The sequence below is a fragment of the Thalassophryne amazonica genome, chromosome 14 (assembly GCF_902500255.1).
Source record: "Thalassophryne amazonica chromosome 14, fThaAma1.1, whole genome shotgun sequence".
In the NCBI taxonomy this organism is placed as follows: Eukaryota; Metazoa; Chordata; class Actinopteri; order Batrachoidiformes; family Batrachoididae; genus Thalassophryne; species Thalassophryne amazonica.
The window spans coordinates 85,591,035-85,612,431 of NC_047116.1; the positions used below are offsets into that span (position 1 = coordinate 85,591,035).

General features: G+C 37.6%; 1 protein-coding gene across 1 annotated transcript; it reads right to left on the minus strand.

Annotated features, from left to right (window-relative positions):
- Positions 1-9,600: 9,600 nt before the first annotated feature.
- Positions 9,601-14,495, minus strand: en1a (engrailed homeobox 1a). The gene is made up of 2 exons (XM_034186474.1): positions 13,764-14,495; positions 9,601-10,112 (listed from the first exon to the last, which is right to left on the minus strand). Exons 1-2 carry the CDS (start codon positions 14,320-14,322, stop codon positions 9,793-9,795), a joined length of 879 nt encoding a protein of 292 aa, XP_034042365.1. The 5' UTR covers positions 14,323-14,495; the 3' UTR covers positions 9,601-9,792.
- Positions 14,496-21,397: the final 6,902 nt, after the last annotated feature.

Consider the following 21,397-nt stretch of genomic DNA (forward strand, 5'->3'; position numbering starts at 1 on the left):
TCGATTATCTGTCTCTGACACCTCTATAAATGTCGGCTGCACTCTGCCGATGGAAAACCTCTTTCCAGTGATTCATACATATTTATGTCTCATATGATACAGTAAAGCAGCACTTTCTCACAAACCAAAAATGAGCCACACAAAGACAGAATCATTTGGAATTTTGAATGTAATAAGCAAAAAAACAACAATGATAAAACATGCAAACATAAAGCAGTGCTTTGCTGAGCTTATCATCAGGCTTTATTCTTGAATTAAATTATCACATTATTTTTATAAATGAAAAATGTGTTCTATTTATTGCTTTTTGCTTTCAGAGACATTTTTAAAAACATGTTTTTATTTCATATTCATAAGTCAATTTTACATTTATCCATACCTGAGTAGGCAAAAACAATTAAACTGATGCTTTATTTTAATTTTAAAAGCATATTAACAGATGAAAAGTAAAAATGTGAAATGTAGATATCGCTTACAATAATGACTTATATTTGAACATGTTTCATTTTGGCACAAACAAAAGCCAAAGTTTGAATCATGTTAATACCTTATGAAATATGAAGTACAACAAAACGCACATTTGATTGTGTTATTCATAAATAAATATCAGAGCCATGATATGAAGAACACTTTTATCTGATTTTTTTTTTTTTTAAATTGCAAGGTTTTTTTTTTTCCTGCAACAAATAATTTCCGGTGGCATCTCCTCACAGCGTGTGTGTTACCGTCCGCCAGCGCTGCAATTTCCTTTGCAATCTTTGACAGTTACAAACATTTGGGGAAATGCCAACGCTGTCACTTTTATTATTACTTTAACCTTTCACACTGGATATTTCAAGGCCCAAATGAGACAGTTTTACAAAAACACGCCAATGTGCTTTGGTATTGTTGGCACCCGGCGGTTTGAAGTGGGAGTGTGTCATACCTTAGAAAACAAACAAAAAACAAAAACAGAAACTCCTCAAACCTGCAGCGGCTTTCAGGGGAGCTTGTGTTTTATTGCTAGTTTGTACAAAATGGCAGTGCGTTCAGCGGGGTTGCCAGGACCTCTGGAGGGCGGTCCTCTTGAAGTGCAGCGGAACTGAACCATGTAATGCAGGGCTTCATGTTGGAGGATGAGCTAATCCTGTTTGCATGGTTTTGTCTTGGCTAAGAAGAGGTGGGCTTTGGTGCGTTATTACCCAGAACACCAGAGTGGCTTCTGGTCATGGGTTCAACCAGTATGAGTGCTGGAGAGCACTTTGACTTCTTTCATAAAGAAATAAATCTCTGCACTTAAACCCAACACAAACGATATTATTTTATGTTTACCTGCTTGCAAAGAAAGCCAGCTTTTCGCTTTGGAGCCTCCGTCTTCTCAGTGTTGGATGATGCTGACAGCTAATATTTAATAAAAGATTCATCAGTGAGCCAGAATAGCAACGTAATTCCTGAATCATAGACACACTTATGCATATAAATCTATCAAGCAGTTAATCCTTGCATGATTTACACAGCTTAGTGGCGCGCACACACACACACACACACACACACACACACATGCTCTTCAGCACCAGTGTAGGAGGCCTGAACGCCTCAATGCCAATTCTGCTACTCACCCTATATAAAACAACAGCGGCCATTTGTGCAACAACTGCTCGGTTGGCCCTCGCCGCTCACTCGCTGACAGGCTGATAGACAGAAGATGGCATGTGGAGCTCCAGGCTGGTTCCCACCACACTTGCGCTGAACACGTGTGCAGTATGCATGTGTGCGATGCGTGTGGATTTGTGCAACAGATCATGTCGTTGCCTGTCTGTCCGTGAATCAGTGCGTTTGTGTCAGAGAGCATCAAGGTGCGAGAACGGATAAATTATTGTGTGCAGGGGGTGAATCCTTCAGTTGTGCAGGTTCTTGGAGCCTCAACATCATGCCAGAGCATCCAGAAATGGCTCATTCCCCAGTGTCAAGCCAGACTCTTGTAAAAACTGATACCACCCTGTCTACAAATCAGCTCTCTGTGTAGGTTTCTTAGACTATGATTAATTGCAGAAAACATCAACATTGATAGCATTTCATATCTTGGAATTAATTCTAGTAAATTTCTCTAGTGACACACCTTGTTATAGTCCATGTACCTGAAGAGGTAATATTTATACTCCATTTTGTGAAATAATATTTTCAAGAGTTCTTTGTCTGGATTGTTTCTTTAACTTTGCTCAATCAAATATTTACCTCTACAATGCACAGAGCATCCGGAAAGTATTCACATCGCTTCACTTTTTCCACATTTTATTATCTTGCAGCCTTATAACAAAATGGATGAAATTCATTTTTTCCCCTAAAAATTCCACACACAATATCCCATAATGACAATGTGAAAAAAAAAAATTTTCTTTGCGATTGTCGCTAATTTATATACAACAACAACAACTAAGAAATCACATATACAGTAGTAGTCACAGCCTTTGCCATGAAGCTCAAAATTGAGCTCAGTTGCAACCTGTTTCCACTGATCATCCTTGAGATGTTTCTACAGCTCAATTGGAGTCCACCTGGGGTAAATTCCGTTGATTGGACATGATTAGGAAAGGCACACACCTGTCTACATATAAGGTCCCACTGTTGACAGTGCATGTCAGAGCACAAACCAAGCATGAAGTCAAAGGAATTGTCTTTAGACCCCCAAGACAGCCAGGATTGTCTTAATGCACAAATCTGGGGAAGGGTACAGAAACATGAGCACAGTGGCCTCCATCATCCATAAATGGAAGAACTTGGGCAGCCAGCTCTACAAAGAGTCCCAGTGGATCCAGTCTATATTGAGCGATTGGGGGAGAACAGCCTTAGTCAGGGAGGTGACCAAGAACCCGATAGTCACTCTGTCTGAGCTCCAACATTCCTCTGTGGAGAGAGGAGACCCTTATAGAAAGACAACCATCTCTGCAGCAATTCAGCAGTCAGGCCTGTATGGTAGATTGGCCAGACAGAAGCCACTCCTTAGTAAAAGGAATATGGCAGTCAGCCTGTAGTTTGCAAAAAGGCACCTGAAGGACTCTCAGGCCATGAGAAACAAAATTCTCTGGTCTGATGAGACAAAGATTGAACTCTTTGGCTTGAATGCCAGGCGTCATGTTTGGAGGAAACCAGGCACCATCCCTACAGTGAAGCATGGTGGTGGCAGCATCATGCTGTGGGGATGTTTTTCAGCGGCAGGAACTGGGAGACTAGTCAGGATTGAGGGAAAGATGAATGCAGCAATGTACAGAGACATCCTGGATGAAAACCTGCTCCAGAGTGCTCACAACCTCAGACTGGGGCGATGGTTCATCTTTTAGCAGGACAATGACCCTAAGCACACAATCAAGATATCAAAGGAGTGGCTTCAGGACAACTCTGTGAATGTCCTTGAGTGGCCCAGCCAGAGCCCAGACCTGAATTTGATTGAACATCTCTGGAGAGATCTGAAAATGGTTGTGCACTGATGCTTCCCATCCAACCTGATGGAGCTTGAGAGGTAAAATGGGCAAAACTGCCAAAGATAGGTGCACCAAGCTTGTGGCATCATATTCAAGAAGACGAGGCTGTAATTGCTTCCGAAGGTGCATCAACAAAGTATTGAGCAAAGGGTGTGAATACTTATGTACACATGATTTCTTAGTTTTTTATTTTTTAATAAAGTCAACAAAAATTTCAAAAAATCTTTTTCATGTTGTCATTATGGGGTGTTGTGAGTAGAATTTTGAGGGGAAAAAATTGACTTTTTTGGAATAAGGCTGTAAAATAACAAAATGTGGCAAAAGTGAAGCGCTATGAATACTTTCTGCATGCACTTTACATACCCTGCCAGTCTCACCCTGTACCTGCACCCCAATGAATGCTTCATTTAAAAAAATCTATTAAACTAAGGCCTTTCTTCCTTATTTAAATATGTTGAATTTTGGCACAATTGAAACTGTGATATATTGACTTTTGGTATGTTATAACGATACATTATAGTCTGGCACATTTGACAGTGGTATATTGATATTTGATGCATGTGACTCCAATAGACTGACTTTAGTCAGATATTGTGAACATACATTGAATTTTGCCACCATAAAATGGCATAGATGATAGCTGGCATAAACCTTTGGCACAAAACATGGTGACCCATTGGTTTTTGGTGGATTTGGTGGAACAACAGTCACCAAACTTGTCTCTCAAATAAAAAGTTGCCGTTTCTCTGCAGCGAGAATTCTGACACAAGCTAACAGGAGGACTCATATTTCCCCAATTTTAAAGGAGCTTCATTGGCTGCCAGTGTCCTTCGGGATCAATTTTAAAATTTTGGTTTTAACCTTTAGAGCTCTACATGGCCAGGCGCCTCCCTATATCTGTGACCTCATCCAGCCTTATGCCCCTGCCAGGGCGTTGAGGTCTGTGGACCAAAATTTGTTGATGGTTCCTAGCACCCATTTTGCAACCAGAGGAGAGCGATCCTTCCAGGCTGTTGCTCCCAGGCTTTGGAATGGTCTCCCGCTCTCTCTGCGCTCACTGGACTCTGTCGACACTTTTAAAAGCCAACTTAAGACCTTTTTTACACAAGCTTTTGCTTAGCTTTTGGGCTGCTTTATCCTATGTTATGTTTTTAAATGTCTCGGCCATTGTCTGACGTATTGTGTGGTGTACTGTGCTTTTATGTTGTGAAGCACCTTGTGGCTCTTGTCTGTGAAAGGTGCTATATAAATAAAATTTACTTACTTACTTACTTACTTCCCCTCAATGGCAGCATATAAGATAGTTATATTGAATTTTGGTATATAAGACAGCCATATCTTTTATTTGAGCCAAAATAGTAATTACAGATTGCTTCTGATACTATAGTGAGCAGTAAAAGAGCACAAAACACAATACATGGCAACATAAATTGATATCAGTAATGGAAATTATCCATCCATTTCTAAACCACCTGCATATTCTATCTATCTATCTATCTATCTATCTATCTATCTATCTATCTATCTATCTATCTATCTATCTATCTATCTATCTATCTATCTATCTATCTATCTATCTATCTATCTATCTATCTATCTATCTATCTATCTATCTATCTATCTATCTATCTATCTATCTATCTATCTATCTATCTATCTATCTATCTATCTATCTATCTATCTATCTATCTATCTATCATCCTTGAAGGACTTCAGTGAATGATGTTTAAATCCTGCTGACATTTTCCAGTTTTTTTATTATTATTATAAAAGTAAAAAACAAAATAAATAAATAAATAATGTAGGTTTTGACAGAAGACCAATTGAAATCCTCTGGGAAGGAGAACAGAGCTATTTTAATCTTTTATTAATTCAAAAAATAAAAAAAAGGTAAAACAACAATCGTGCACTGCTCTCATTCTGATCCTCACTAAACCAAAAACACAGAGCAAATAAAGTGTGATGTATATATATATATATATATATATATATATATATAGTATTTCCTTCTCACAGAAGCATCATCGTGTACTGTACATGTGTCTGTGCTGAGTGCAGCTGCCGTCAGTGCCTCTCTGTTTATTACCTTCATTTGCATGTAAATTAAAGCTGTTGTGTAGCTGCAGGCTGCGTGGCCTCTGCGCACACGCATGTCCCTCAGGTTCTCGTGTTCAAACAGTCCACTCTTACCTACGGAAATTTTCATCTGTCTAATTGTTTTCACATTTGCATCGCATCAAACTCACAGCATGGTGTAAAAAAAAAAGTGACTAAATGAGCTTTTTTGGAGATTTCAACAGTATAATTGCAGAGGCCTTGCATGCTGTGCCGCCTACACATCTGAGGAAGAAAACAGGTAGAGGCAGAGATCCAGGCAGCCTGTCACAACATTTACCTTTGAATTTGACAAATTGATCGCAAACTCCCGTTACCCTCCTCTGTGTATTTGCTTTTTTTGGGTGGGGAGGGGGGGAGGGGGGTTGTAGGATACTTTCAAGCTCCACAGCAATTACCAAACAGACAAACTCTTCCTATAAGGGAAGTATGAAGCTCCAGATGACAGATGACCTCCAGGCTGGAGGAAATAGGCCGGTTTCATCAGGAAAACGCTCACTCGATAAGTAATTTGGTCCAAAATAATTACACAGTGGACTGCTGTCAGCAGCTGCAACGTGACTTTACTGTCTGAGACATCCCACAAGCTCCAAATAAAAACTCGGCATCTAGCTACTACTACCTTTACATTGTCACATTTCAAAATCACTTGATGAGAAAGAAAAAAAAAATGACCTCCTGGAGGTGTTTTCTCATTGGATGCCATCAGCCTGATGGGTTAGCTGTGAAAATATTTGGAAGAAGTTAATGTAATGATTCATTTGACTTGTCACAGTAACTGCAGGGCATTTCTTTGTTGCACATCTTCTCCTTATTGGCAGTCTGAAATCGCATCTGGTCTTTTTCTCTCACGTTCCCTTGGTAAATAATAATTTGTTCAAAGTGGAGACATTTACAAATCGTTCCAACTGTAATTTGGTCAAGTTAGAGGGTGAAACCAATAAATTAATTTCGGCAAGCAGAAAAAAAAGGCTTTATTATCAGACTGGAGCTTGTGTTCCAGTGCATGAAGCAAATTTTAAAAATGTGTTCAATAATTTATGGAGCTGCATTTACTTGTAGGGTAGCTTTTGTTGACAGTTTTTATGAGAAATTCTTTAAATATTTAATGCATTTGATATAAGCTTGCACAGTGAGTTTTATATTGTATAGTTATTAGGTTTTATATATATATATATATATATATATATATATATATATATATATATATATATATATATATATATATTCTTCAGCAGCTAAAGGTCTTGGCCATCTTTGAAGAATAAAAGCACCATAAAGTGCATCACATTGTAATAAAGAATCTAAGAAAACTTATGCCAAACTTATATATGAATTTTCATTTTAACATTTACCAATAAGCTACTTTTTTTTTTAAATTTTGCACAACTTGACTCAAAACCAGAACTTTGGCAAGCAAGTTGCAGATATTGAGAAAAATGTAGTTTTCCAAATACCTGTAATATCATTTTAAAATCTCATTTGTACACTGCATTTCTTTGTAATGTTATTTTAATTTTTGAAATTTAATTTTAATACATATTATATTGTTGTAGAGAGCTTTGTAACAGTCATTTGAAAGGTGTTATACAAATAAATGGATTATTATTATGATTAATGATGAATAATGTTTTATTCTCCCTTATAGCAGCTTGAAATTACATTTGTTAAACAAACAAACAAACAAAAATTAACAATGCTCTGCAATATGAAAAAAGGGCTTACAACTTTTATTTTGGAAAGTCAAATTTATGCATTTTTATTTATTTATATTAAATATTGATACCCAGATAGTACATGGGGCCATTAACCTTACTTTGTACAATTAGTGACCTTTTTGTCCAGTTTGTGAATAATATTGTAGTGCATGGGCATGCACAAGATTTCACAATAACATGTGTTTGTGTTTGAGGTCTGCAGAGAGCTGCCTGATGAAATGAATGAACACAGAGAGACGGAGGTAATTTCATGCTCCAAGACGCTTTCAACAGCCTGAGAGCAGAGCGTCTCCTTTCCAAAGACATATGAATATGGATCCAGTTGTCCCACTCTCGTGAACCAATGAGCTGCAAACCAGTAACACACACACACACACACACACACACACACACACACACACACACACACACACACACACACACATACACACACACACACGCGACATTTATTCATTGAATATTGGGAATAAAAGGGTCAACATTTCCTGAGATTGTTCCTTTTTCTAATATAAAAGTTTTTATTTGGAAACATGGGCTGAATATACATAATATATTGGCCCTGATCATTCAGGGATCACTTCGCATATTTGTCAGATAGGGTGATGTCTGCAGGCCAGCAGTCCTCTGCTGGTTCCCCTGCCAAAATAACAGCAACACCAGAGGAGCCAAAAAAATCATGAAAATTATCAAAACAAATCCTGGAGTTAGTTTCAAAGTGATATTGTACAAATAATCACAGAAAAACAGAATAGCAACAAACAAGACAAACGTGAATGCTGAAGAACTTCAACAGATTTACTAAAACATCTCTCAAAGTCACTATTGAATCATGTGACCATAGAATATATATATATATATATATATATATATATATATATATATATATATATATATATATATATATATATATATATATATATATATATATTCTATGGTTTATTATGCAATAGCATAAAAAATAAATTTCTTTTCTTTGAATATAAAACTTAAACAGTTCTGGGGCTAATTTTTCTGTGTATATGCATTTTTAAAATCGTTTTTCATTGTAGGAACCCATAATAATTTTGCATAATAATGACCTTTTTGTGGCTGATAGTATTTTTGTATGTTGTGGAAGAATAATTTTAGGGGATTTTTCAGGGGCGTATCCAGGATTTTCTTGGGCTGGGACTCGGATCAGATGGGTACTCTTTAATCAAGTTCATGTGTGCACCATAATCTCTGGATCTGTGTTATGCATGACTGACTGTTTCTATGTTGGTTTCCTGTTTGTTCGTTGTTTTATTTAGTTACAAATTATTGCAAAAAGCTTTATTAATCAACTTTTACAAACATATTGAAGTAATATTAAATTATAATGCTTAATGCTGTAGTTAAATTTGAATATGTATGTAATATCCCTGTAAATATTATGAAACTAAACTCAAATTAGAATGTTATATACATAATGTACTTGTTGAGGGAAAATTCTACAAATTTTTGGGAGAGCTACATTTTCCATATTTAGAAAATTAGGCTTTTTTGTTATTATTATTATTATTATTATTATTATTATTATTATTATTATTATTATTATTATTATTATTCCTTTCCCTGTCTAGAAAAGGATTTTTTAAAATAAGTTTTATCTTATTTGTTTGTTTGTTTTTATTGCAGGATGGGGGATGTATACTGTTGTTAGGAGGAGAAGCTAACTCTTGCTTACGTTCAATCAGTCCTGATTACTAAAATACCAAAACAACTATATGTGGAAAAAAATCAGTAATCCAAAAACACATCAATCAGTAGCTTTGGGTTTTTTTATTGTTGTTGTTGTTGTTGGGGGGGGGGGGCTTATCGCAGTGACACTCTGCTGGATATGCCCCTGTGTTAAATTTGTGGTTCCCAGAATTTATTTTTTTTTCATGTTGTGTAGCTCCAGTATTGAAGGATTTAATGTATGTTTGGGGTACCTGTGTCAATTTTGACCTGATATTGTTCACCTTCTGTACCACTGTGTTGCTTCTTGTGTATTCTCAGATCTGTGAAACATCTCTATGAAACTGACTTTACGATTATGATGGTTTTAATGCTCCTAAAATGAGTTGGTCCAAAAATAAATGTGTGTTCTCACGGTGTTTGGTGGGGCTTTTTTGTTGTTGTTGTTGTTGTTGGTCAATTTCAATTTCAATTTTCAATTTATTTTCATTTATATAGCCCCAAATCACAACAGAGTTGCCTCAAGGCGCTATATAAATGAAAATAAACTCAAAATATTTCAACTCATCAGACAGACATTTGGGAGGAGGATCAGAGACATAAGGTTCTTTTTTTTGTAACTGTCCAGGCTGTTTTTCCAATAAAATCTTTGGTTTTGCAGGTGACAGTCAATCTGCACTTTATTTTCTAGTCCCTCTGGAGAAGCAGAGCTGCTGTGGATCCGCTCCTGCAGGTGCCTTATTAAATTAGATAGAATATATTTACAGTGTACACGGCGGTGCATCCGCCGGCTCCTGGCGTCCTCAGTCGCTGTCCTCCTTGTTCTCCTGGATGGTGGTGGTGGAATGGTTGTACAGTCCCTGCGCCATCAGCTGCAGCGCCAAGCCGTTCTTGAAGCCGCTGGCCTTTTTGATTTTGGCCCTCTTGTTCTGGAACCAGATCTTGATTTGGGACTCGTTCAGGTTGAGCTCCTGGGCCAGGCTCTGCCGGCGCTGCTCCGTGATATACCGGTTCACCTGGAACTCCGTCTTCAGTCTCTGCAGTTGCTCGGCCGTGAAGGCCGTGCGCGGCCGCTTGTCCTCTTTGCCGCTTTTGGACTTTTTTATTTTCCGTGTCCTTGGACCTGCAGTAGGAGCGAAAGACAGCCGAGCGGCGAAATAAATATTCAGCGCGTAACGGAGGCGCGCGGTGCCACCGATCAGACGTCGACAAAAAAAAAAAAAAAAAAAAAAAAAAACGGTGCACGAACGCACTCAACGTGAAATAATACGGCAATACTGTGGATCATGGAACATTACGTCATCAAATCACATCATTTAAAGTGTGTTTGCTTCCACAACGGTTCAAGATCACCCCGGAGCATTCTCCAGCCGGATTAAGCCGTTTCATTCCGTTTTTGCACTTTGTTTTGGATCGTAGGTGACCGTAGCTGCATCCTGTAGAATAGCCCTGTAATATGGAGCTGCGTCGGCAAGGGCACCCAGCGTAAAAGTTGTGCCAAATCAACATGCAAATGAACCTCAGATCTGCTGTGGCGACCCCCAGTGAAACAAGGGAGAAGCCGAAGGGACTTTTACTTGTGATGTTACAATGTTATGATGACGTAACTATCTTGAGTGTTTTTTAAATTTGTATTTATTTATTTATGATTAGGTTATTTTTATTCGTGTGTATATATATATATATATATATATATATATATATATATATATATATATATATTAAATATAAATATAGATATAGATATTTTTTATAGATATTTTAAATATAATATATTAAATATATTTAAATATATTGAATATACAGGGTAACACAAAAAGCGTAAAAACACTTGTTTCCATTATGACCATTTATTTATTTATGATAGATTGACTGAGTGATGTTTATTCGTATAAACACTAAATATACAACCCAATATAAATGGTAAAAAAGACGTAAACACCAGCCCAGTCTCACGTTTTTTTTTTCCTCTTTTTTTTTCGTGCCCCTCACGTGTCTCCATTGTGGTCATTTATTTATTTATTTATGATACATTGATTTAGTGATTTTTATTCGTATAGGCAATGTAAATATAAAGCAATATAAACAGAAGTTTTAAATAAAATATAAATAGACTGAATATACGGGTAAGACGAAAGAGCATAAAAACACGTTTCGATTGTGATATTTATTCATTTATGTTTTGTCATTTGCGCCTCAGATTTGACACTCTCCACCGCCAAATTAATTTATAAACACAAATTCATTAATAACTACGTTCGTTGTAGTGTTGAATAATAATACAAATAATGCTTATTATTATTATTATTATTATTATTATTATTATTATTATTATTATTATTATTATTATTATTTTAGTTTATAATAATAATAATAATAATAATAATAATAATAATAATAATAATAATAATAATAATAATAAACATTATTATTATAAAGAGGAGTTTCATAGGTTTTCGAACTTCAATGAATAAATACACTAATTGATGTTTGTGATTACGAAAAAACATATAACACAACTAAAACTATACAAATAAATACAGTTTTTTTATTTCTTGAATTTAAAAAGTAGATAAGGTGTCATGGTCTTTCACAACATGTTGCTTGATTTAAAAAACATATAAAGTATCACAATATTAATGTTGCAATACATGTGAAAATGAAACACTGCAACTGGCTAAGGGATAATAAATATGAAATTAAAAAAGTAGGATAAAGGTGACAAAGTGATAAAATTAAAAATATCTACGTAAAGTGGAAAAGAAACGCAAAAACACATTTTAATAACAATGGGGATTGTAGGAGATGGAGGAAATGCAATGTTGTTGCATGAGAATAGACAAGAGGTGAACAGTTGAATGAGGTTCAGTTGATGATCAATCAGTTATTAAAATGACTTCATATGAATTCTAAATCCAGACATCAGCTGGCAGGTATTTGTAAACATTTCTTCGAAACAGCTGCTTAGTCTGTACGATATTTTAGTTTGCATGAAATGTTTGATTTCAGAGCATGGAGTGTCAGTGAAAGTTCAAAGGCTGCAAAAGCTTCAAATATACACACGTTTAAACAATTTCAGCGTGAAAATTCCTTGAGTTGCCCAAAATATGAAAGTGAAATCTTAAAAATATAAGATATATTTAATTAAGTTGTTTAGTCAGAGAAAAATGTAAATGAATAGTTGTTTTTAAAACTTTGGATTGTGAGATAATGATTTAAAATAGTCTTATCAGAGTTAAATATATTCAAATTTGTTATTTATTCAAAATTTGTTTTCATTTTCACCAACATAGAAAATTAAAATGTGTTAATACACGTAATAAGTTTTAAAAATGCAATGGCATCATAACAGCAAATAAATTTTGTAGCTACTGCAATGTACTTAATAAACATAGAAAATAAAACAAACAAACAAAAATAAATAAATAAACGTCTGCATCAGCACCAGTGCATTTAATTCCGTGCACTTTAAAAATGTTTTATGCATTTATATACATTTTTGTTTGTACGCGAAAGACAGATGCTAATTAACCGACTATTAATGAATTCAACGAGTCTCCTCTGGCTGATGGAAATTATTCATATTTTTCTTTTAATTATTTTTTAACGCAGGTGTGCTTAATTCCACCACAATAATCATGCTATTGTAAGCATGTTATATCAATATCAATAAACATGTGTATAATAAAAATTATACAATATATAATGTGTAATGTTTTTATATACAAACAAATAAATACAATCAAAATGATGTGAATTGCACATAAAAGCTTTGAAAAATGTTTTAACACAGAGAAAATGATGATTAAACCAGTTTTGTTTTGTCTAGAAAGCACGCAAAGACCTAAACATAATGCATTATGATGAAGTACTTCTAAATCCTTTGTGAATAATAAGTAAATAAAAGTTCCACTGTGCGTAACGGTGCAGTGAATTCAGAGTGCTCACAATCCAAACAATCATGTTGTTTTTGCTTTAACCTGCAGTTTGATGTTGACATAAAATGCTTGAATAAAAACATAATTAAACTAAATATGAATGTCAAAATCTGTACTCCTTTCTGTTTGTTCGATTTTGTTCTGGAATTTGTCCAGCTATTGATTTTTTTTTTTTTTTTTTTTACTAAAAGTGTGTTATAAATAAATGTATAATTCGTTCACAAACGACACGATATAACCATTTACAATTATTGCTCAAAGGTCTTAAAAACTGAAAATATATAACACGAACACAAAATATGCTTTTTGTTCATTTTAAACATTCGCTGGAGTTTTCACCGCTTTAAATGCGTTATCTGGGTTTAAATGGATTTGTTCATTTAAAACAGCATTAAAAACATAAAATAAAATGAAAATGTTTGCAGCGGAAGTTCTTAATTTAACCGGCATGAAACCGATTAAAATCACATTAAAATGTAGAAACATTAAACAGAAATTTAAAGAAATAAAATGTTGAATTTTATAAATATTACAAAGAATCAAAGTAAACTGATTTCCACATATAATATAATTATCATTGATTTTTACAGTAAATATGAAAGAAATGGTCAATTTCAGGGTTGTCGATTTTGGTCATTTTCCATTTTTTTAAGACTAAAAGTTGTAAACGAATGTGAAATAATTATTTTGCCGTTTATTTTCTTACCTTTAAAATACTCTGTCTTTTTCATGTGTATTAATACAGAGAAAATTTGTATCTGCACACAAAATGTTGTTTTTGATCCGCTTCGGTTTGAAGTGAATCGCAGTCTTTAGTCATAAAACTATTGCCTTACCAGATGAGGGTCTGTCGGAGTAGCGGGTGCAGTAAACCCACGCAGGCCAAAGTAGCGGCTGACTCTCCGGTGTGGGCGCCGTAGTGCCGTTTAGCACCACCAGAGACGAGGAGGTGTTCTCCCCCGCTGCGCCTCCAGTCCTCTCCTCCGCTTTCAAGCCGCCGCTCCCCGCGGAGGAGGCGGCTGCGGCGCCTCCTCCGCTCCCGCTGTTGCTCTTTTTTGAACTCGCTAAAGAGATGGAGGAGGCGGAGGACGACGTGCTATCGCTGCTGCAGTTCGAGTCCTGGCACGGAGTCCCTGGGTGGCTGGGCCTGCTGACCACCGGGTGCACGCGCTCCCGGCCGGAGCTGTGCGCCCTGTCTCTCGCCCCCAAACCCACGAGTTCCTTCCTGCAGCCGAAGTCTGGCCGCAGGATGTTGTCGATGAAAAAGTTGGTGGTTCTGTGGGCCTGCTGTGCGACCTGCAGGGGCAGTATGGGCGGCGAGGGCAGGCTGGGAGACGGGGACACGCTCTCCCCCTCACTGCTATCCGTGCTGTTCAGCTCCCGCTGCTCCTCCATGGCTGCGTCTGTGAAGAACGTGGTTTCTGATGTGTCCCAATTCCACCTGGCGAGCCTATATCCAAACGCGACTTAAACGGGAAACACTAAAACATAGTTATTTTTGCTCCGGAGTGTTGCGTGCTGCTGGAAGTGCGCGTAAACTGTGTGCATCCTGTTTGCGTAAAGGGACTCCAGCGCGTCATGGTGGGTGAGTTGCTTTAAGACTGGTACAGATGGCGGTGCGCACTGTTCTCACGCCGCTGTACGACAGTCGGAGCTTCACAAAGTCCTCACATCACACTCACTATCCACGCTCACACGCGCAATTGGATACGCGTGAATAACATCCAAAGCGCAGCGAGCCAATCGCTGGCCTGGACACTTTTGGACACGGGGTGACGACGTCCAATAATGTCAGGCGTCTCTGATCCAAAGAGGGGAGAAACCAAACAAGAGATTATCACCGCCGCGCGCCTCCTGCTCTTACGGCTTTAATGTGCCATTTTTGGATCAACGCTTCGCCTCCAGCTGCATCACTTTTACTGGTCTGACTGCGACCTGGACGCAGTAAAAATAACAATGCATTCCCTTATTCCTTTTCCCTCAACACGCGCGCCCTGCACGTTGGAATCCTGGTGGACAAATGGAGTTTACGCGGCATGAGCGCACAGGCGCAGACACACTGCGTATACTCAGGCCAAATATTCCCTACAGCCGCAACCCAAACCTGTTGTGTACATTACAGTGTAGACTCCCACATCTTCACGCGTGCACCTTCAGATGTGTGCACCCCCCCCCCCCCCCCCGCGCCCCTTGTAGCCGCCGCCGCCCGCCCGCGCATTGTCTCCAAACCCGCGCTATGAAGAACAACAAGACTCTTATCTCACTGTGAGACAGAGAGAAGCTGCCGCCGGATAATTTATGGGTTTTAATTACTGCTCATTCCACCCGATCAGCCGGACGTTCATCACCTGGCTGCCTGAGAAAACGGCTCAAAGCTTTCTGTCAGTGTCCACGCGCCAAACACTTCATCAAAGTGCGTGCAAAGTGGGCCCAAAGAACAATAACGGCAGCAGAATGGACGCGCCGCAGAAGGAGCGCAGCGCCTTCAAACCGCTCACATAATAAAAGCTGCTGCGCGGAACAACTTCATTGGTGTAATGCAGATTACAACCGTTATTGTGTGATTTTGCATTGACGTGGATTTTTCCCATAAACTCAGAAACCGACGAGGCTTTTGCTGCCACTGAAACTGTGTTGATTGCGAAAATTACTTTATATATATATATATATATATATATATATACACACACACACACACTCTGTTATATGTGAAAATGTCTTATAGAAAGATCTGTAAGACAAAGTAATTGTAGCTCGAGTTTCACACACTGATCAGTCTGCTTATCATTTAGTGCGCGCGCGCACACACACACACACACACACACACACACACACACACACACACACACACACACACACACACACACCTGAGCTTTTTTAAAAGAAGTGTTGTATTTAATATTTGTCAGATCTTTTTCAGGTCTTGAATGTCCAAACATTTCTATTTTAACTGGAATGAAACCTGAGATCCACTTCTACTCATACAATTAAGTTTTAAATAAATAAGTTTACAACCTAACAAAATCCTTTCATGTTAGAGCGTAAAGATAATCGCCATTACTATGTTCACTTATTAATAAAATGATAGTAAAAACCTGGTTAAATATAACGTGATTTTTACATTGGTAAAATAACTAATACAGTTTTCCTTATTTATTCAACGTTTAAGCACATTTAATGTTCCTAAAACGATTTCAACGTGCTGCACAAATTGCAGTACTTAACCTTTAGTACGTTATGACTTTATTCCTGCTTTTGTTATGTTGTTGTCTTAAATGAGGAATATTCGAACATTCAGCGCGTCACTGTGCAAAATCAGGTCTAGTAACAGTCGTCGGAACATTTATCTATTTATTTGTTCATTTCGGTTTCTCCAGATGCTCAGAATCATAGCAGCAGATGTGTGAGAGCCCCATCGAGATTTGGCAGAGGTTTTACGCCGGATGGCCTTCCGGACACAACTTCAGTTCTGCATAGAGAAACGTGCAGCTTCTGATGATCCAAAGGAGTCAAATCAGGATCAGGACCAACTCCGCTTATCTTCTCAGATCTGACAGGAGAGCAGAATACTACTACTACTACTACTACTACTACTACTACTACTACTACTACTACTAGCGGTCTAAGAAATGAAACACAGGTGATTTAAATGTAATTAATACTATTATTTTCAATGTACTTGCAATTGTTAAGTTTAGGGATTTAAGTAATAATGTTTCATTTGATTTAATTAATTTCAACTACAATATTGTTTTGCACTTAATTGACAATGTTATGTGGAAAAAGTTGCCTTAACTTTATCAATTAAATTCAACGTTTTTTTTTTTTTTTAGAGTACTACTACTACTACTACCACCACCAACACCACCACCAATAATAATAATAATAATAATAATAATAATAATAATAATAGTTTTTTGTCAGGTTTCTTGTGATTAAATCAATAATTCTGAAAATAAGAGACTTTAGAGCTTTTTTTTTTTTCTTTTTCTTTTTTTTTTTAAAGAATAAGCTCCACACATCAGTGAAGTGTCAGATAATTGTGTTGGAAGCAGATTTTCCTCGCAGTGCTGCACCGGGATTATCTCCAAACATGAGTCTGATAAAAGCTGCTGCTGGATAAAGATTTGTTTATGTCAGACGCTGTCGTTTTTAATTCACAGTGCACCGACAACACTTTATTATTTACTGCAGATTTTCAATCCGAGGTCCAAAATGAAATAAAAAGATAATAATTTTAGAAAATCGTTTAAATTTACGATATCATTTATTATGTTGGTATCCTTAGCGCATATTGTATGTGCTTATAAAGTTATACGTCAAAAAACCTGACAATTCTTAAACTTAATTTTGTAAATAATCATTACATGAAATAAATGAACGGTCAGTTTATCTATAGTAATGCAGTGTCATAATAAGGTTTTATTAAAATCTAAAAACTTCATTCTTCAGGCTATCAGATTTCTATTTTAGCCACACAGCGGCTTGCTTGAAATTTGCTGAGGCTGCATTTTGGTCACATCCACCAAAACTTTTCAGGAGAAAAAAACACCAGTGACAGAAAAAAAAAAAAAAAAAAAAAAATTCATGGAGCAAGTAAAGTTAAAAAATGTAAATAAATAAAAATCACTGGATAATATGATGGGTACATTTAAAAATGATTTTACTTCATGTTCAGCTTGATATCAGGTTTTTGTTGTTTGGTACAAACTGTTCTTGTCATTACAAATTGGAAATTGTTTAAATAAATATGTACCCATACAAATTAGTTTGACTTGGAATGTTCTTACTTGGAGTCATGCCTCAAAAGAAAAAGAATCATCTGCTGTTATTCTATGACATCACAAATAAACATAACAGACTATGCATTACAGAATGACTGACTGTCCACTTTACATAACATCTCCAGTGTTATTTCGAAATTCAAACTTCAACATGATGTAAAGTGTATAAAGTATTTATATCACTGTGATTAACAGGAAGTGATGACGTTATATCTTGGAAAAGTTTAAACGTGACTGAAGGGTTCCACTGAACAATTTCATCCTTCCACAAGTCAGGAAGAGAAATTTGTATCACATCTCCATCTAGCGGCCACTTATAGGAATGCAAAAAAAAAGTAACATTTGTATAATATTCTTTAGAAATTGCCCTTGGTGCTACTTTGACGATCATACATTTTTCTATTGTAAGTTATTGGACCATATGGCTCTGGGTTTGTATTTATCAGTGGAAAAATAATGTCATAAATCTATGTTGGATAGTAGGATTTCTTCTGTTTTGAAGATCCCACCATGATTACAGTTGAGTTAAAACTATCATTCCTACCAGTAAAATTTACTAAAATAATAATAATAATAATAATAATAATAATAATAATAATAATAATAATAATAATAATAATAATAAATCTGTCTGGAGCAGGCATTTATCAAAACGTGAGCACCATGCAAGAAGGAGACTAGTGAGGGAAGCCACCAAGATATCCCAGACAGCTCGGAAGAAGTTATAGGCTTCTGTGGCTGTGATTGGACCCGTTATACAGCTTTGTGGTGAAGTGGAACAGAAAAGGATTTTCTTAAAGGGAAACGTAAAATTTCAGTTACAGTTCATAAGGTAGGTGTACTGGACAGCACATGTGCCAAGCCAGCGGCTTTTGGTACGAGCAAACCCCGCAGCCGCCCGGGGCGGCATTTTTTCATGACATATGGGGAGAAGGAGGCACAAGCACGTAAAACAATCATCTGCATGGTAAAGCAGTTATAATATCACTGTGTGAGGAACTGGCAAATGGTGCCTCCTGCAGCTGGCACCCTCACCCTGCTTGCTGAGGTGCACAGAACAGCAGTGCAGTGTGAGAGCTTCGGCGGTTGTCGCCTGTGTTGTCCCCGGGGACAGGTGCTCTCCTCTCCATGCGCTCTGCTCTGCTTTGGCTCCAGACAGAGCATCTGTTTCCCCGTTGCTCCACACAGCAGGATCCCGCTGTCTGGCTCAAAAGCATCTCCTCTGGCAGGGCAAAATCTACTTAGGACGCAGCACAGAACCAGAACTGTCTGCGCCACATTTCTCTGCGGATCATCCAGTGAACGAGGCAGGGAGCTAGTTTATGAAATAAAAGGCATTTGAAAGCAGACAGACAGGGTGTAACAACGGGTTCAAATCTCACTGGAGAGGAGAGGGGAGGAGAGTCTGCCTATTGTAAGGAGTGTTTAGAACTTGAGCTGCGTTCACATTACTAGCTGAAGTGACATGAATCTGACTTTTTTGTGTGCCTGCAAGAGTGTGTGTTATCCAATTTTACAATAATTTTTCAGCAACTCAAAACTCTCTTTTTGTTGTCATGTCCACTGACAATAATAATAATAATAATAATAATAATAATAATAATAATACAATTTTAAATGAGGCTTATCTTCATAAGTTACTGGTTTATTTAACGGAGAAAACAAATCATATTTGATTTCATTGACATGGAAATGCTAGTAACATTTCAGTTTAGATTTTCTTTTGACACACAGATGAAGGCCAAAAATTAAGTAGAATAAAGGGCAAACAGTACATTATCAAATTTCTGTCATACCTAAAAGTTTTGCAGATTAGTTAATTCGCGGTGCAGCCGCTCGGCGCAAAGAAACGCCATGATGAAGCCTTCCAGGACATGTTTGGGCATGTCCAGCTCATGCACAATCACAATCGGATATTCACACGACTGGATAGCAACCGGAATCTGTCTGAAATCCACCTGAAAGCTGTCCTGAGAGACCAACACCAAGGTGGTTTTGTGCCGCGTAATGAACGGCTCCGTGCCGCGTCCCTCCACTTCTTTTTCCATGAAAAAAACTCCTGTAACGGTGGAATGTGCCGATAAAGTGCTGATGTCCACATCTTCTGCCTTTTTGTGAAAGTCAGATGAGGTCCCAGATCAACAAAGCTTTCACGTTGGAAATGATCTGGTTGTTCCAGTGGGGTGTCAGCCTGTCGATGGGGGCTGGGAGCGCGCCGCGCTCTCGGGAGTTGTTGGCCGTCCTTAAAGCGGCAGTAACACTCCTTAATCTGTTTAATCCCCATAAAATCATCCCTGAAAGCCATATTAATTTTTTGAATGGTGTCCACCTGGAGGTCTCTCACAGTTTCTGGAAAAAAATTGATGCAGCAAAGCTCCAAATCATTCAGACAATTATTCGCAATAAAAAATAGATGAGAGGGATGGACCACACCTCACTCAAAGCCTGCTCACAGGCGAATGACGCAACCGACAGGCATGAAAAAACTCACGCATGCGCACGAGGGTTCAAGCTTTGACGCAATCACACGTGATTCAAATCCATATGGTTTTTTAAAAAAATAATAAGGTCGGATACTTTTCTACTAGACCTCGTATACCACTCCACGGAGACAGCACTCACTAAAGTGGTGAATGACCTTCTGCGTGCAATGGATTCGGACATGGCTGCGGTGCTGCTATTGTTAGATTGCATCACTGCAATTGACATGGTGGATCATTGTATATTAGTGCATAGGCTCAATGGGATTGCTGGTAATGGCCTCACGTGTTTGATATCTTACCTAACTAGTCGCTATCAGTGTGTCCTGTATAATAATGTCACTTCAAATCTTGTTTCTATGAAATATAGGGTTCCATAAGGTTCTGTTTAGCCCCCCTGCTATTTTCCCTCTATGTTGCACTCCTTGGGCAGACACTGCAAATTTTTGGGACTACTTTTCATTGTTACGCTGATAACACTGAGTTGTACATGCTAACAGCTGCAGATGATCTCACACACACTAACACTTTAGAGGACTGTCTGGCTTCAGTGAAAAACTGGATGTGTAACAACGTCATGCTTTTAAATTCTCACAAGACCAAAGTGATGGTCATTGGTCCAGTGAAAGATAACAGGAATGGGATAGTGGCACATAACTGCAGTTACACTGCACATGGAAAACCCAGATTGCGCAAATAGGACAGTTTGCCTTTTCTGGTGGCCTTGCTCGGTGGGCTTGCACAAAATGTAACAATTTGCATAGTTTTTTTAAAGTTAGTTCAGTTCAGTTATTTCAACTTTCAACTGAGTTAATGCCACAAGTCTCCTCTAGTTATGTTGCAATAACTTAAGTTGAAATAACTTTTAAAAAATCTATGCAAATTGTTACATCACTTTTTCACATTGAGACAGTGGTTGATTTTTTTTTAGAGTGCAGGCTCGCTGGTCTTGACTCAAGTAAGTTTTCACATGAGGAGTGATGCTTCAGTGACACATGTTATTGAAATAACATGAACATGGCTGTTCTGTTGTGGACAAAATTTTTGCACTCCGCTGAGTTTGCCCTCAAGTTTTCAGTGACAAAAGCTTTTATTTGGGGCGTGTGTCCTCAACGCTCAACATTATAATGAGTTTGTGAGGTTGTTGGTGCTTCATTTGCCGATCACAATGTGTTTAAGTAGCCTACAAAAACCTCCCACAAAAAT